This window comes from Cryptomeria japonica, chromosome 3 (genome assembly GCF_030272615.1).
Source record: "Cryptomeria japonica chromosome 3, Sugi_1.0, whole genome shotgun sequence".
NCBI lineage: Eukaryota > Viridiplantae > Streptophyta > Pinopsida > Cupressales > Cupressaceae > Cryptomeria > Cryptomeria japonica.
Window position 1 is genome coordinate 629,044,597 of NC_081407.1, and position 18,380 is coordinate 629,062,976.

At 35.6% G+C, this 18,380-nt stretch overlaps 1 protein-coding gene across 1 annotated transcript in view; it reads right to left on the bottom strand.

Annotated features, from left to right (window-relative positions):
• The window catches only part of LOC131033034 (uncharacterized), a 42,688-nt gene extending 24,917 nt beyond the window's left edge, over positions 1-17,771 (bottom strand). Inside the window, exon 1 of the mRNA XM_059217586.1 lies at positions 17,595-17,771. Within this exon, the coding sequence (XP_059073569.1) occupies positions 17,595-17,771 (177 nt within the window). The remainder of the gene's footprint in view (positions 1-17,594) is intronic.
• Positions 17,772-18,380: the final 609 nt, after the last annotated feature.

Genomic DNA, 18,380 nt, shown 5'->3' on the forward strand with positions numbered 1-18,380 from the left:
TCCAGAACTTCTCATTCATAATGAAAACAAGGACCTTGCTGCTAAAGTTGAAGAAAAGGATGAATGGGTGATAGACAGTGGTTGTGTCACATCATATGACTGGAGATAAACGTAATCTTCTATCTTTACAAGAATTTGATGGTGGTTTAGTCAGATTTGGAGATGACAAAGCATGCATGATCAGAGGAAGAGGAACTATATCATTGGATGGTAAGAATAATACTAATAATGTTTATTATATTGAAGGTTTAAGACATAATCTTTTGAGTGTAGGATAGTTGGTGGATAAGGGATTTCAATTACAGTTCAAGAATGAAAAATGCAAAATCACCAACAAATATGGATTAGAGATTGCAACCAGTACTCAGAGTAGAGGTAACATCTTTCATTTCAACTCCGATGAGAAGACATGTTTGATTACATATTGATGAGAGTTGGCTATGGCATAAGAGGTTGTATCATGTGAATTTTGATTGTATTGTAAAGATCCATTCAACTAAGGCGGTCAGAGATATAACTAATATTGTGAAGCCTCATAATCCGGTATGTAAGGAATGTCAAATGGGAAAGCAAGTCAGAACTTCTTTTAAGAGTATACAATAAAAATCTAATGATACTCTTGATCTTGTTTATACTAATTTATGTGGTCCTACTAGAATAAGAAATTTTCAGGGTGATATATATTTCATGCTATTCATTGATGACTATTCTAGAATGATGTGGGTTACTTTTCTATAGGAGAAATCTGAAGCATTTGAAAAATTCAAGAACTTTAAAGCTATAGTTGAGACAAAGACATGATTGAAGATCAAATTCTTGAGATCCAATCATGGTGGTGAATTCACATCCGGTGAATTTAACAATTATTATGAGAAACATGGGATAAGGAGACAATTGTCTACACCCCATACACCTTAGTAGAATGGTGTTGTGGAAAGAAAGAACAGAACTATCCTGCATGCAACTAGATCTATGATGATGGAAGCTAATTTGCCAAATATCTATTGGAGAGAAGTTGTGAGCATGGTGGTGTACACATTCAATAGATTTAATATCAAAAGAGCCACCGGTAAGACACCTTATGAGTTATGGTTCGGTCATACACCTAAAGTTAAGTACTTCAGAATATTTAGTATTAAATGCTATATCAAAAGAGATGATTCCATTGGAAAGTTTGATCCTAGATGTGATGAAGGAAAATTTATTAGTTATTCAAATGAAAGCAAAGCATATATGTTTTATAACAAAAGATTGCAGAGAGCACTAATGTCAAGGTGGATGAGCAGTACGGAGGTCAAATCAAAACTTATGAGAGAGAACTGGAAGTGGAAATGGCTATAATTGAATTGAGAACACCTATATTGGAATAAAATGTTGAACTAGTTACCTTGGAAGTATAAAAAAATTCAACAGTAACTGAAGATCACGGTAGAGAAACAGAAAGGTAGAAGACTCCTAGGTATGTCAAGTTGAATCATTTAGAAAATTAGATCATTGGAGACAAGAGAAAATGAGTGATGCCAAGGAGATGGTTGACATCTGAAGAGGTATGTTTAATTTCTCAAATTGAACTAACATCAGTAGATGAAGCATGTAAAGATGAATGTTGGATGAAAGATATGGAAGAGGAATTGGATCAGATAGAAAAGAACAACACATCGACTTTAGTTACCCAACCTAAAGATAAGAATTTTATTTGAACTAAATGGGATTTTAGGAATAAATTGAATGAAGATAGACAAGTTGTGAGGAACAAGGCTAGATTGGTATGTAAAGGATATTATCAGAAGGAAGGAATTGATTATGATGAAATTTTTTCTTCGATAGCTAGGATTGAAGCTGTGAGATTATTTCTTGCTTATGCTACCCATAAGAAATACAAGGTTTATCAGATGGATGTTAAAAGTGCATTTCTAAATGGAGATTTTGAAGAAGAAGTTTACATTGAACAACCTGATAGATTTTCTCTTTCAGATGACAATAACATGGTTTGCATATTAAAGAAAGTTTTATATGGATTGAAGCAAGCACCTAGAGCTTGGTATGCTAGATTGGTCAAATATCTTTTGAAGCTTGGTTTCACTAAAGGTAATGCTCACAATAACTTATATTATAAGATCACTGGTTATGACATATTGATTGTTGAGGTCTTTGTCAATGATATCATTTTTGGAGGTGAGGAAAACTTATGTATGGAATTCTCTAATAATATGAAGAATGAATTTCAAATGTCTATGATTGGAGAAATGAGATTTTTCTTAGGTTTACAGATTACTCAGACTGATAAAGGTATTTTCATCTGTCACACTAAGTATGCTAGAGAGTTGTTGAAGAAATTTGGTATGGAAAATTCTAAACCAATTGGTACTCCTATGGTTACAAGTGAGAAATTGACAAAGAAGATGTATCAGCTTCAGTAAATCCTACAAGGTATAAATCTATGATTGGAGATTTTTTATATTTGACTCAAGCTAGACTAGATATAATGAATGTTGTTTGTATTGTATCAAGATACCAGAGTGTTCCTAGAGAGAATCATGAGAGTGTAGTGAAAAGGATTTTCAGATATTTACAAGGAACAATTGAATATGGTTTGTGGTATCCTAAAAATGATGACTTTACATTATGTGCATATACAGATGCATATTGGGCTAGAGATATAGATGGCCAAAAAAGAACATCCAGTGGAGCTTTCTTTCTTGGAAAGAAACTTGTTTCATGGATCAACAAGAAGTAGTCATGTACTTCCTTATCTACTACTGAAGCTGAGTATGTTGTTGCTTCTACTAGCTATATGCAAGTTCTATGGATGAAACAAATACTAAAAGATATAAGGATAGATTGTAATGAATCGGTAGTTATTCACTGTGATAACTATGCTGCTATTGACATATCAAAGAATCCAATATTTCATTCTAAGACAAAGCACATATCAATCAAGTATATTTTTTTGAAGGAAAAGTTGGAAGAAAATGAAGTCAGATTGGTTTATGTGAACACTAAAGAGCAGATTCTAGATATCTTCACTAAACATTTGTCCAAGGAATCATTTGAATACTTTAGAGACAGATTGGGGGTCTCTGCCCCTCTAGTTGAGACTTGAGTGATGCTGATTCGCATCAATTCGATATGAATTATCAAAACTATCTTTTATTTTGGATTGATGAGTTGGTGCTACTACTTAGGGAGAGTATTCAGCTATGTGGTTCAGAGGTTTTATGATTTTTATTTGGTGTTTGTGTCATATTTTTGGCATTGATGTCAAAGTCAGAGAGATAAGCATGTGAAAAAATATTAACATAGATATAAGTCACAGGGGGAGTTTGTTCTATGGTTTGGTTTGGTTTAGAACTTCATTGTTATATCATTTGTTGGATGTCTTCCATTGGGGGAGACTTGTTTGGCACTTCTTGGCACTTGGATGTTTTTCACATCTAGTGTTGCCATCAATGCCAAAGGGGGAGATTTTTGGAAATTTCGAGGAATTGATCATGTGTTGAATTGATGTTTGTCATTGATGTCAACACTATCTTTTTTGGTTATCTACCAGATTCCAGTAGAGTGGTTGGACTTTGATGATGATTTGGAGATTTGTCTCTAGTATATTTTGATTGGTGGAATTAGTTTGGTTCGATCATTCATGTTATTTAGATGCGTATCACATTCAGTTGGTTCAAAATTTGGTGATCTGGAAGCTATCATATGTTCTAGTAAGCCTTTTGGTTACTGATAAGGGTTCTACCAGCATAGCTTTATTGAAGATCTTTTGATGGATTTGATAAGTGGTGTTGGTGCAGCTTCTAGAAGGTTTTCAAGATGTTGAAGGTTATCTTTTTTGTGTTCTAGTTGATCAGTGGTATTTCATTTGGTTTATGGCAACCTATTTTATGTCTGATCTTATTCTTCTAGGTTACGAACTGATTTATGTAACATGTTGGTGGATGATCTCGATGTGTTATTGGTTGGATTTATTGTTTGGTTAATGTTTTTTTGGTCTTAGGCTAACCTAGATTATTATTGGTTTGTTGGTTTATGTAATGGATTTATTGTATTAACTTTTAAGTGGCCGAACTAATTGTTTAGGTCTTGGGTTGGTATAAATACGATGTAAGATCTCTTTGTAGATCGTGGTCATCATTATGGGACTATCTGTGTGTGAATAAAGTTGTAATCATATGCAAAAAGTTTTGGTCGATCATAGGTGATCGAATTGGGTTTGTGTAAGAGGTTTAAGACCTCCTGCATTGAGCTTAACCAAAATTGTACTCAGGCATAGGAGATGCTATTCTTACAGTTCATTCTTATTTCAGGATTATAGTTTGGATATCTTTTATAGTCAGTGAGGATGCTTTGTAATGAGCAGTGCGCTCTGTTGGCTTGATGATGATTGTAATGAATTCATCAAATGTTGTCATTGATAAAACACATACACAAACATGTTTATATTGTCTACTGGTGTAACTTGAAAGTTGTTTACACTTCAATTGGTATACTAAAGGTTTTATTTCTAACAGGTACTTGGAGACAACCGATATATGCATGGAGATAACCACTTGGTTATATATGTCTCAATATTAACACGAAGATCCAGTGGAGACTACCTTAGAAGAATCAAGGACAGGCAGTTCAACTCTAACCGACATTAAGTGTTTCGACCATTTTTTGTAGATTGTGTGATGAGTTATCACGACCGACAATTTTTGGTGGTATTTTTGTGATGAGTTATGATCACTTGACCAGATACACTGCACCTAGGTAATTATGTTATGATTTCTTGAGGCCGACATGAAATCTAATTGTCTATATATTGACATCACAATGAATTATTTTATATGAGTGAAAGTGATATGTTGTGTGCGAAAAGACAAAAGTGTTAAGTTGCAAAGTATGTTGAGAAGTAGTTTTGAATACGCTTAAAAGGATTTGATCAAGCAAGTATTGTGCTGCTCAAACAGATCAAACAAATCCCATTGTCTTCTAACAATTACAGTAGAATTAAAATCCCCTAACTGGGTAAGCTCTAACAAGCTTCATTGTTGAAATCCTCTAATAGGGTGATCCATTAGTTTGGATTCGGAAATCCTCTACCAAGGTTATTCCTAACAAGGTACTACCTTTCATAAGGTATAATATTTTAATCAATCTTTGGGATCTCTAACAAGAGTCACTCCTACTAGAGCACTTTGTAGACCTTAACCAGTCAGTTATCTATTTTTGCAGATAGTTAACTTGTGAGTTCTATCTCACTGTGGTTTTTACCTATTTGGGTTTTCCACGTATAAATACTTGTGTTATGGTGGATGTTGTTATATCCTTTTGGATTGCATACATTGTATTTAAAAGCTTTGTTAATTTCATCTACCAGTTACTAGTTGAAGTAGTTTTATTTTTGGTGTCACTGATTCACCCCCCTCCCAATGTTTTTCAAGTCCATCAATTGGTATCAGAGACTAACTTTTTTAAAGCCTAATCACTTAGAAGGGAGCCTTGAAACCACCATGGGGGACATGAGCTATTTTGAGATGGCTAGAGAGCTTGAAAACCTTAGGGTCAAACTGAAATCTTCACAAGTCAAAATGAGAGAGCTAACTAAACAACTATTGGAGATATCTGATAACAGTTCTTTAGATGAGGCCAATATTGATGCTTTAGCCGAGGAGGTTGAAAAGGTAAATGGTGAGAAACTAAATCTAAGGAGAGAGTTAGAAAGTTTGACTATCTGCATGAATCAAGAACTGGAAGCCAGAAGAATAGCTGAAGATCTTATCAAGGAAAGAGATGAAGAGATTGCCAAGATCAAGTAGGAAAATGTCACCATGCATGAGCATTTGGTTGCAAAAAGAGAAGAAAAAGGTAACCTATAGCTAGATCTTGAACTACCATCATCTCTAAGAGAAAGCCTATCAAAATATAATGAAAATCTTACCAGGTAGCTCACTAAAGCTAATTAGAGACTGGAAAAGTTCAACAAGAGTTCTACCTTGCTAGATGAACAAATCCAATCACAAAGGATGAAATATGATACCTCTGGACTTGGTTTTAACACATTTGCAAAAGGAGAATCATCTTGTACAAAGAGAAACACTCATAAGGTCAAAAATCCCACTGTTAAGAAGGTCTTTAAACCATTTTGCCATAAACCTAGTCACACTACAAATGTTCGTAGAGACAAACCTAACAGAATTTCAAGCTACAATACTAATTCTAAGTATGTGTCTAAGAAATTTGAATTTCATTGCTTCACATGCAAAATTTATGGACATAGATTAGTTGAATGCAAATATGGAGCAAATAATCCTGTCCCTCACATGCATCCAAGACCAAATGGCAACTGGATGAGAAATTATGATAACCAGGGAAATATGAACTGGCAAAGACCCTACAACAACTAGTTTAGTCCATTTGAGATGGAAAAGGTAACAAATGTCATTTGCACTATTTGTAACAACTTTGGTCACGTGGCTATGAATTGAAAAAGAATAATTGGGAGAGGTAATGTAGGACCTTGGAGATCAACTGGCATGGCTTGCTATCACTGTCATAAACTGGGACATATAGCAAAATTCTATAGATCCAAGAGGAGCAAACTGGTCAACCCTTCTGAAGATCAGAAAGGCAAGCAGAAGGTCCATATTGAAGAAACAAGAGAAGAAATGAATTGGATGTGGAAAAAGAAGAGTGATGATTCACCTGGAGAAAAAATTATTCCTTCACCCATTGAAGAGAATCCTATAGCGGTGAATTAAGCCTTTTCATATGGCTAAGGGGATCATAATGATAAATCCACCTCCGGACCCCTTGAAGTGAATATGTGGTAAGAGAATTTGAAAGCATGAAATTTTGGTAGCTTTTTATCATTTAGTTATCAACCAATTTTTTCCTTGAATGGTGTAATTAGGGTTCGTAACCCTAATGGGAGAGAATTTAATGCAGTGGGTAAAAAGGATAAAAGCAAGTTTTCACTTTGTTATTTTTACCCTAATGCATTCGAGAAAAGATTTTTGAGAACTTGCAGAGCCTAGAAGAGATTGGTAGTTGATATTTGTCAAAGTTGCATTCTAATTTGTGTGTTCAAGTTGATTTCAAGGTTGGAGAGGATAAAAATGGTGTGCACTTGGGCATTCAACTGGTAATCAAGGCAACATATGCAAAATAAGGTATTTCTTGAAATTCTTGCTGCGAATCTAGTTTATCTGAAATGACATCGTCTTCAAAGTCAGTAGGGAAATTAATGATCACGTTTGAACCCATGGAAGCTGTAAAAGAAGATGAAATTGTGTCGTATAATGCATTATCAAAAGTTCCTAGTAGTTTTATAGTAAAAGGAGATTTGTCCAGCTATATTGATTGAATGATTGAGGATCTACGATGACTATCTATATACACTCAATTGAAATCACTTTGTGATGAGAACGAGAAAATTAAATTAGAGTATATTAGGGTTTTTGAGAAAGGTTTTCACAACGTGGCTTACTTTCTTGAAGATTTTGAAGAAGAGCATATCCGAATTATTTTGAGTAGAGTTCATGGTGAGAACATGTACTTAGAGAGAACTCATACAATAACCAAGGAAGCCATTCAGGATGTAATTGGTTTTTACTCAACTGGTGAAGTACTTGTGTTGAGGCATATTTCAAAAGAGATAGTATACTCCTTAACCAGATCAACATCTGATAAACATTCTTTTTCTATCAACAATATCAGGGACCCAGTGGTAAAATTAGCAGCTATGGTTATACGCTCCCAGGTATTTTATTCTAGTAGACTAAATAGTGTTCCATCAGTAGCGGTGCATACTACTTATAAAATGATATCTGAAAATGCTAATTATGACCTATGTGAGGCCATAAGGAGCCAATTAGTGTTAAATCTTTAGTCTATCAAGAAGGACAACAACCTAAAGTTTAAATATGGAGAGTTATTGATCGGGCTATTCTTTTATTTTCAGAATTTCCTACCAAGAATTGAAGATCTTGAATGGTCTAAGGATCTACCGGCATCCGCTCTAATCAAGAACAACATCAAGGGTGTAAAGAATACTTTCTCTACTGCTATGAAAAAATACTTCAATGAATTTCAGAAGAATATGAGCATAAGAATGAGATTGCCTGAGGATGTGGTAAGACATTTTGTTAAAGACATTGTTTTCACAGTTACCACTGATTTTTGTTTAATGCAGGCAATTGAGCCAAGAGAAGAAGAAAAGGAAGATATGAGTTATGAGGCTAACTATGAATTACTGATTGGTTATGCTAATAACTTATTAGCATCTCCAAAAGATAAAAAGAAGGAAAAATTGGATATTGTTGTAGTTCAGGATACACAAGTTGAAACTAGTATTGGTCCTACCACAAGTGGGAAAGGTAAGAAAAAGAAAGTTGAGGAAGCACCTCCAGTGATGAAGAATACAAGGGTGACACGGAGTGTCCTAACAAAAAAGCAACTGACACCTAAAGTTTATACAAAGAAGGAGAATGCATCAAAGAAGAGAGGTCAAAAACTAATTCTCCAAGAAGAATTTGAGGATATTGACACTGAAGAAGAACCTAAGAAGATGAAAGCTACCGATAGAGTAGCAAAGCAAGTGAAAAATGTGCTAAAGGCAACTGTGCCTATTGATATTTCAACTTACAAGCCCAAAACCCACTTTGAAAGAACAGTGAAGACATTAGGGAGAAACAGATTTGACAATGTCAAAGGACATTTTGATTCTTTTACTGAAGATGAGAAGGAGCAAATCATTCAACATGTAATCAATTATTTGTGCCATTACAATATATTACCTCATGATCTTGAAAAGGATATCTCTAATTCATTGTATACTATTCTCTTAAACAAATGGGAGGAAGCAATAAAGAAATAAAAAGGAATCATAGATGTTGTATTTATGCAATATTTTCCTGAATTGTCAAAGGATGAATTAAATGAATTGGTTGATAAGTATAAAGTTCATTTTGCTTACAAATCAAGAAGACTGAAGCTGATCAGTTGTAAATTGCAAACTGTTAAGGCTGAGACTCATCAGATTGTTCGTAGTGTCAAACACTCAAAATATCTTATACATTCTTCTAAGGATGAACAAGATACTGCTAATCGACCTGAAATGGATGAAGAAGAGATTATACAAGCTAATGAGGTCTATCCTATCAAGAAGGAGGATGACACCATTATTCAATTTATTGATTATATTTAGGACACAATTGATCTATCTAAGGACATCATTGCACCTGATATGCAGCCACCTGTGATCATTGTCTTACAGGTTACTTCAGTTGAGGAGCTGACAACTCAATAAGGAGTCGATATTCCATTAGTAAAAGGTCAACTTGAGAAACCCCAATCTCCATTGGTCTCATAGAATACTCAAAAGGAATCTAATGAAAATATTGACACACAGGTTTCTGAATAATAAACATAGAAAATTCAAGAGAAAGCAATCATTAAGGTAACATCTTCTGAACCGGAAAAAACATTAGTCACTCAACAGATAGATGAAGATTATGGTGATTCATTAGGCATCTCAGGACCTATCAATTTTGACAACATGAGTGCATCTGAAATGATGAATATTGCAAATGTTATGCAATATAGAGCACACAAAAAGAGACTCAAGGAGTAAAGGATTGAAGCAAAAACTATTTAGAAAGAAGTAGACATTCTGACAAATATGCTACTAGAAACTTCTACAACACATCTGTCAACCCCTATTAGCAAGCTTGGTCAATTAGTCACTAATGTATGTGACCAACTCACATCACTTGAAGAAGTAGCCCATGCATATGCAAAAAAGAGTTATAGGAAAAAACGTGGTGAGTAGATCATGAAGGAAATTGATATCGACAAAATGGCTCTATCACATAACAAAGCTTTATTGGGAAAATCTATTGAAATAGGAAGAACATATCTTGCTTCTACCTCAAATGTTTCATTCTTTTATTTTAATTTCACAAAAAGGCAAACATAAATAGAGCAAGAGCTAGGAAAGATATGCAATGAATATGTCACACTTTAGGACTCTATATTTGCTTTTAGCAAATCTGTAGATGATTTTCACAACAGATTGGATACTTATGATCATGAGAAAGCAAAGAGACTCTGATCAATAAAGGAATTGAAGAGTCAACTTACAACACAAGTGGACATCCTACAGAGAGCCTACACTAATGTTGAAGCTATTTTAGCTACCCCAGAAACCCGTTCACTAGATTCCATGGAAGAGTTCAATACATAGATTATGTCTAAACTTTATTACACTAAGAACGTGCCAGATACATGGAAAAATGCCATATCACAGTTGAAGAGGAACTTTAATGTTATTTTCATGAGAATAGCATATGCACGACTCTTGATTTAGTTTTTTCAAGTTATTGTATATGGTGAACACTTTGATAGAAATTTTCTATATATATATATATATATATATATATATACATATATATACATATATATATACATATACATATATATATATATACATATATATACATATACATATACATATGTATATACATATGTATATATATATATGTATATATGTATGTATGTATATGTATGTATATATATATATTTCTTCTCAATTTGGCATTGTTGTCAAAGGGGGAGTAGAAATAAGTATGTGTATTTTTGAAAATTTTGTATGATGTATGGAGTAAGGGGGGGTATGTGTATATGTGTATAATTTTTTTTTAAAGCATCACTTAGTAGTATTGTTGTAAAATTTTCTAAGTGTTGTCATCAATGCCAAAGGGGGAGATTGTTGGCTTGATGATGATTGTAATGAATTCATCATATGTTGTCATTGATGAAACACATACAAACATGTTTATATTGTCCATCGGTGTAACTTCAAAGTTGTTTACACTTCAACCGGTATACTAAAGGTTTATTTCTAATCGGTACTTGGAGACAACTGATATATGCATGGAGATAACCACTTGGTTATATATGTCTCAACATCAACATGAAGATGTTGAGATTTCCAGGGCTTCCCTTAGAATTCTAGGTGGAAGATGTGTTTAAAGGAATTGTTAACTCATTTGGTGAACTCCTATTTATGGACCCCATAACTGTGGCTAGAAGAAAACTTACTTTAGCCAGAATATGCATTGGAGTTACACAAGGAACATATATGCCTCTATCCATTGAAATCAACTCTCGACTGGGAAAATGAAACCAACCTCTGGAATATAAAAGCATCCCCTTCATCTGCTTTCATTGTAAAAAAGCGGGATATATAGCAAGGAAATGCCCTCTACAGATAGCCATAGTGAAAGAAAAGAAAGAGAGGATGTTACAGTGGAAAGCTAGAAACCCTATTAAGCAAATGGAGAATAATGAAAAAGAGAGAAGTCTCAAAAAGGACTAGAGTACAGTAGAGAAACACATTGACAGTAATGAGGATATACTAGATATACCTTTAAATGATAAAGGTAAAATGAACCAAATAGGTAAAGGTGTTAAAGGTCAAAATGATACCAATCAGGAGGATCAAAAGAGTGATAACCTGGAAGAAGGAGAAATACAAGTAGTAATATAGAACAATGAAGAAGCTGATTCAAACCACATTGCAAAAAATACCAACAGAGTGGGCCTCAACAATGACTTTGAAGAAGCCCAACAGTGCTTGATCCTTGGAAGTATCTCTCTTTTAGGATCTCATCAATTTGGAGATACAGTTCAAGAAACCAACCACCTGTCACCTATGACCTCAGTGCTTAAATGAAAATGGGAAGATGATGATGCTAGGGACAAGAAGACAACTACTCAAGAAGAAGATTGCTATACAAATGAAGGAGCAGATAGAAAGAGAGGGAGCAAAAAAGGACCTAAGGAGACACCCTAGGCTAACTCAGTCAAAACAAGATACCATAGTAAAACTAACACGGGTTTCATCCCATCACCTCTAGGAAGGAAAAGAGCCAGCCCGATCAAAGACCAAAAGACCATCAAGAACATAGTAGATGGTACTCAAATGACCATCCATGAGGTATGTTCCCTACTCAAGAAATGAAAATAATCTCATGGAATATATGTGGACTAAATAGCCCACATAAACAAGATGTGCTAAAAAAATTAGTTAGAGATCACAAACCGAACATTATTATTATCCAAGAAACTAAAATGAGTAAAGAGAAAGTTGAAAAAATTAAGCTTTTTAGGTATGGTGAAGTTTGTGGGGGAAGCTTAGATGGTGCCTCTGGGGGTATATCTATTTTTTGGAACCTTAAGCGAGTGTCAGGGGAGTTGGTCATGCAAGACAACAATCTGGCTTTCATTAGGTTTAATCACATTGGGGATGGCGCATCCTTTCTTCTTACCAATATTTATGCCCCTAATAATAGACTTGGCAGAAGCAAATTCTGGAAAAAACCAGAGTCTATTAGGGCCCTTTACAAGGATGATATGTGGATCATTATGGGGGACTTCAATGCTCCTCTCCATGATGATGAGAATTTTGGAGATGGTCCCTCTCAATTGGATAGAAAAATGGATCTTTTGAACTTTATCAACAATCAAGGCCCGCATGACATTGATCTCCAAGGTGCCATGTTTACCTGGTCGAACAGAAGGATGGGGGATGATCTCATTCAACTCAGACTTGATAGGGCCCTCATCTTTAATGAATGGTTTACCCACTATCAATTCTCCCTCTCAGCTATCTCTTGTATAGGGTCTGACCACTTCCCTATAATCTTTGCTGCAACTAACACCATTGTTAAAAGAAATTTCCCATTCGGATTTGAAAAATGTGGCTGGACCACCCTAACCTTGAAAAAGCCATTGAGAAGTGGTGGTCTATTGAGGTCAATGGTACAACTATGTATAGAATTTCTAAGAAACTTAGAAATGTAAAGGATAACATCAAGAATTGGAATAAGGAGATTTTCGGTGACCTGTTTGCTGCCAAAACTAAAACTCAGATGGGACTCAAGGAAATCTAGGATAAAATCCAAAGTAGCAGATACAAGGAAGTCTCAATCAATGATGAAAATGAAGTTCTGATGAATTACCATAGGATTATTAGAAGAGAGGAAGAATTACGGAAACAAAGATCCAGATCCCTATGGCTTAAAGAAGGGGATAAAAACACTAGATTCTTCCATATGATTGCGTTGAACACAAAGTAGCTCACAAAATATCTAAGTTAAAAAGTGGGGAAAATGAAATTAGGAAGGATGAGGAGATTGGGAAGGAAGCCAATAATTTCTTCACCTCTATGCTCTCGGCAGACCATGGTTTGAATGGTCAATTTCAGAACACTATCATTGACTTCATCCCTCCTATCATTAGCAAGGAGAAAAACAAGGATCTTGTGGCTATCCCCTCTAAGGAAGAAGTTAAGAAAGTTGTGTTTTCTTTTGATGGGAACAAGGCCCCGGGCCCAGATGGCTTTCTGCTTTTCTTCTTTCAAACTTTTTGGGACATCCTCAATGCTGATGTGGTCAAAGGTGTGCAAGAGTTCTTTGGAGCTAGAAGAATCTTAAAGGAGCTTAATGTTACTTTCCTGGTTCTCATTCCCAAATGCTCAGGTACAGATTCTATGGATAAGTTCTGACCAATAAGTCTATGCAATTCCTTCTACAAAATCATCTCAAAGGTGGTTACCTGCAGGCTATTAAGGATTGTTCCCCTGATCATTTTGTAGCATCGGAATTAGGAATCATCAAAGCAATATATATAAAGACATATTAATCATTATTACTAGCTCAATCCCAAACACACATTGCAATGATCTAATCCTAAGCACACTCAATAGAGACATAAAAAAAAAGCATTCAAAAGAAAAGATCATGCAAACCAGATGACGATTTGGATGCTTCTTCCATGCGGCTCCATTGTTCTTCTTTCCTCTTCAAATGGATTTGTGGATCTCACCTACAAGTGCACACATACAATTGAAAGCAAGATGGATGTTGGTTATTGGTCAAGAGTACTAGAAGCATAAGTTCGATAGTTTGATTAGGGATTCCGGATTAGCTTTGATTGAAAATCATCCAATTTATAGATAAATTGGATAAATGACAAGATTAGCATGATGCAATTCAAATGGAAATTGCAAATCAATATGACAAATTATGACAAATTATGCACTTTCCATGCACAATTTGATTGATTGATAATTGATGACAAATTATGACAACTTCTATGTCAAAATTGATTGATTATCAATTATGACAATTTATGACAAGCTGACATGTCATTTCCATGAATTTAGGAGAGAAATAGGAGGGAAATTGAAATTGGATAAATTAAGAAATTAGAAAATTGAGGAAATGATGACTTGGAAATTAGAAAATTAGGTAAATTAATTAATAATTTGTCATTTATTAATTAATTCACAAAAAGAGGAATAATTAGCCAACTAAATGAATATTTAATTGTAATGAGAAGACTTTAGGATAAATAAATAAATTATTTAACCTAGAGGAAGAAATGACAAATTAGGTTAAATGAATAAATCATAAAACCTTGGAAGATGAATTAGAAATGCAAGGATGACAATTAGGTCTTGACAAAGGATAGTTGATATCGATTTGATCATGATTTTGAATTAATAAATGATTTGATTGATAAATGCGCCAAGGAACAATGACAAATTGATCCAAATTGACATGATTGAAGAGGACAAGGATCAATGACAAATCGATCGTAAAACGACAAGATTGACAAGTTGATAAGAGATTGACAAGATCAACCAAAATCATGATTAAAGATTGTTATCGACAAGACCAAATTCGAAAGTGAGACAAATGAAGAATGCAGAAGAAAGACTCGATGCTCACAAATGATAAAGACCAAGTGCGTGACATAGGAGAAATGTTAATGCTACGCAAAAACCTAAAATGAGGCAATGCGCAAATGTTAAAGTACGATTCCGCAAGCGTTGACCATTTTTAGATGTCTACACATTTCACCCCAGCAGAGTGGATTTATTCCTAGAAGACAAATCCTTGATTCCATCATTGCTATCCATGAAAATATTCATTCGTTGGTCGACTAAAAAAAACAAGGATTTCTGATGAAGCTGGACCTGTCTAAAGCCTATGACGGGGTGGACTGGAGTTTTTTGGGCAAGGTGTTGTCTGCTTTTGGTTTTGATGTGAAAGTCATTAATTTGATCGACCAGCTCATCTCTACCCCTTCTTTTTTGGTCATTGTCAATGGAGTCCCTTCCACCTTCTTTAAATCCTCTAGAGGCATTCAAAAGGGAGATCCTATATCCCCCATTCTCTTCATTATTCTGACAGAATGTTTGGGTAAATTTATTAGCAACTCTATTTTCGAAGGGCTCCTCTACGGCTTTTCACCTTCCTCAGGCTTTAGAACTTGTACCCACCAGCAGTTTGTGGATGTTACCATTCTAATGGGTACCTCCACCATCAAAGAAGCCTCTGATTTTAAACACCTTCTTAACACCTACAGTATGGCTATGGGTCAAACCAATAACTAGGAGAAAAATTATGTTTTCTTCTTTAATACCCCTAAAGATAAAATGAATAGATTAGCTTGGATCCTTGGTTGTCAATTGGGTAAGTCTCCTACTGTTTACCTTAGCCTACCCTTGGGTTTGAAACCTTTGGAGTTGTTTTGGAATTCTCTTGTTGATAGATTAAGAAAAAAGCTGGCAGGATGGAAAGGAACCCTTCTTAGTCAAGTAGGGAAAATTCAACTTTTAAAATCTTCCATCTAGAGCCTTCCAATTTATGCCTTAAGCCTTTTTAAAATCCCTGGTAAATTTTTTGATACCATTGAGAAAATCCAAAAAGCTTTTCTATGGTCAGGAGTGGAGGAGAAGAAGAAAATGAATCTCATTGCCTGGGAAAATGTTTGTAAACCTAAAAAGATGGGAGGATTGGGACTCAGGAATATCAAAACTTTGAACAAAACTATCCTGACCAAACAAATTTGTAGGACTTATCAAGGAAGAGGGGAATGGAATGAAATTTGGAAGGCTAAATACCTAAGGAATTCTCCCACCATAGAGGAGTTCCTAGCTTCAGAGCAGATTCCAAGGGGTTCGTTCATTTGGAATAGCGTTACCCAAGCTAAAGATATTGCTCTTCTAGACAGTGTCTGGACCATTGGTGATGGAAGGAAGGTGAACTTTTGGGATGATGCCTAGATTGGAGGGGGCCCTCTTAAAAAGATGACCACTTATACACTCATCCAAAATTGCAAAGAGAAGATAGGCACAAAAGTAGAGGACTATTGGAGAGACCATTCTTGGGTGGATCTCACACATTGATCCCAAACTCAAGAGAATTAACTTAATGATCAACCATGTGGTCCTAAATTTGAGAAGGAAAAACCTGATGGTGTGGAGTGGGAATTCGTCAGGGACCTACTCGGTCTCTTCTGCTGTCCTTTTATTGGGTCAATCCCAAGTTCCTACTCCATATTGGGACAAGGCTTGGCATCATGGGTTGACTCCCAAAATTAATATCTTTCTGTGGATCCTCTTGCAAAACAAAATTTTGACTACTGACAACCTGAGAAAGAGGGCCTTTTGTCTTCCAAATATTTGTTACCTTTGTCTGAATAATGAGGAATCAGTGAATCATATCTTCTTACACTGTCCTTATTCCACTTCTATTTGGGGGATGTTTTTCAGATGTGGAGACTAAATTGGGTGTTCCAGGAGGAGATGCAGGATTGCTTTGGAAGCTGGCATTTCTCCACCAATAACATTACCATTTGAAATCTTTGGAAGTTCTCCTTTGCCCATATCCTCTGAGGGATATGGAAAGAGAGAAACAACAGAATTTTCAAGAATGAAACTAACACCTCGAAAGTGGTTTGGCTCAAAATTAAAAACATTTGTGTTGAGAATGTGATGATCAGGGGAGTAGAGTGTTGTAGCAACAAGGGAGATTTTGATGTTCTCAAAAGATGGAATATCCTTGCCTCTTTGGGCGCTGACATTAACCAAATCAAAAGAAGTCTTTGATGTTGGTATTTCCCCCCCAGTGAGTGGTTCAAGGCCAACTTTGAAGGGGCAGCTAAAGGAAACCTAGGCCCGAATGGTTGTGGTGGCATCATTCATAATGGAGCTGGCTTTTGTATAGGAGCAGTCACCTATCCTTTAGGCATTAAAACCAAACATTTAGTGGAAGCTATGGGGGCGCTTCAAGTTATTAAATTATCCTCCAAGTTAGGGGTTAATTTTCTTTGGTTGGAAGGTGACTCTAAAAACATAATTAACTGCCTTATTGGCAATCATCAACCCTTGTGGACCATCAATAATATCATAGACTCTGCCAGAGACTTGATAAAGGGGTTTAAGAAATGCCACATCACACATGTCTTCAGAGAGGCTAATCGAAGTGCAGACTGGGCGGCCAATGCAGTAGTATGGAGCAAAACTATAATTACTTGGAATGGAAAAAGGGATCTACCGTGTGCGGCATGTGATGTAGTTATTTATGAAATGTTACATGGTAAGAAGGGATAGATTTAGTATAATTTCCCAAAGCGAAAAACAATGTCGTGGCAATAGGCATTGTCACTGCAAGTTACCGAGAAGGAAGTACAATTATTATTGTAGTGTAATCTCGCATGCTTTATGGGCAATTTTAAGCCTCCCCAACAACTACATTAGAAAGTTCTGTAGTATTCGAAGTGGCTTTCACAGAGACTCTGGCAAGAAGAAAGTTATCAGTTTGAAGCTCCGGATTGAAATTAACAGAACCATAGGCGCTAAAAGGAAGAGAACAGAGGAGACTACCATTGAGAAATGGAAGAGTCTTCCATAGGTCTGGAGCATCCTCCATGCTGCCAAGATGATGGAATTTATGGAAAAAATGCAGGAGAAACGACCTGAAATCACCAAGATTTTCAAGAAGGGCTAGAACAAAGGGACTCTCATCATCAAAAATAGGAAGATTAAAGTGACTGAGACAATGATAGTGGAGGTCACTGGTATTCCAATGGAGGGCATCAAGTTTTGTAGGGAGAGAAAAATCTCCGATGCTGCTGTGAAGAAGTTCCCAAAGACTGAGGAGGAAAGGGCTAAGTTGGTGAAGGGCAACCACAACTACTTTTCGCCTAAGGTAATCAAATTAATTTGGTGAAAGGTTTTACTTGCTATTATGGAGTTTATCATGCTTGATGGTAGATATACTAGGGTCTATATCTACCTGTAAAGCAGAAAATAATCGAACCCTAGTTGCTCTCCCCTCTTCCAACTCCAAGGAGAGAGAAGGGAGGTTACTAGGGTTGACGGTTTTCACTTAGGGGAGAATTTACATTCAAAAGAGGGGTTGAAACCCAAAAGATCCAATCCCACACAATGCAAGATTGGATTCTAAATGAGTTTCAAGGGTTAAGACAGCAAGGCTACCCTCTTTTGTAAAGAATGTAGATAGAATGATTAAGCTAGG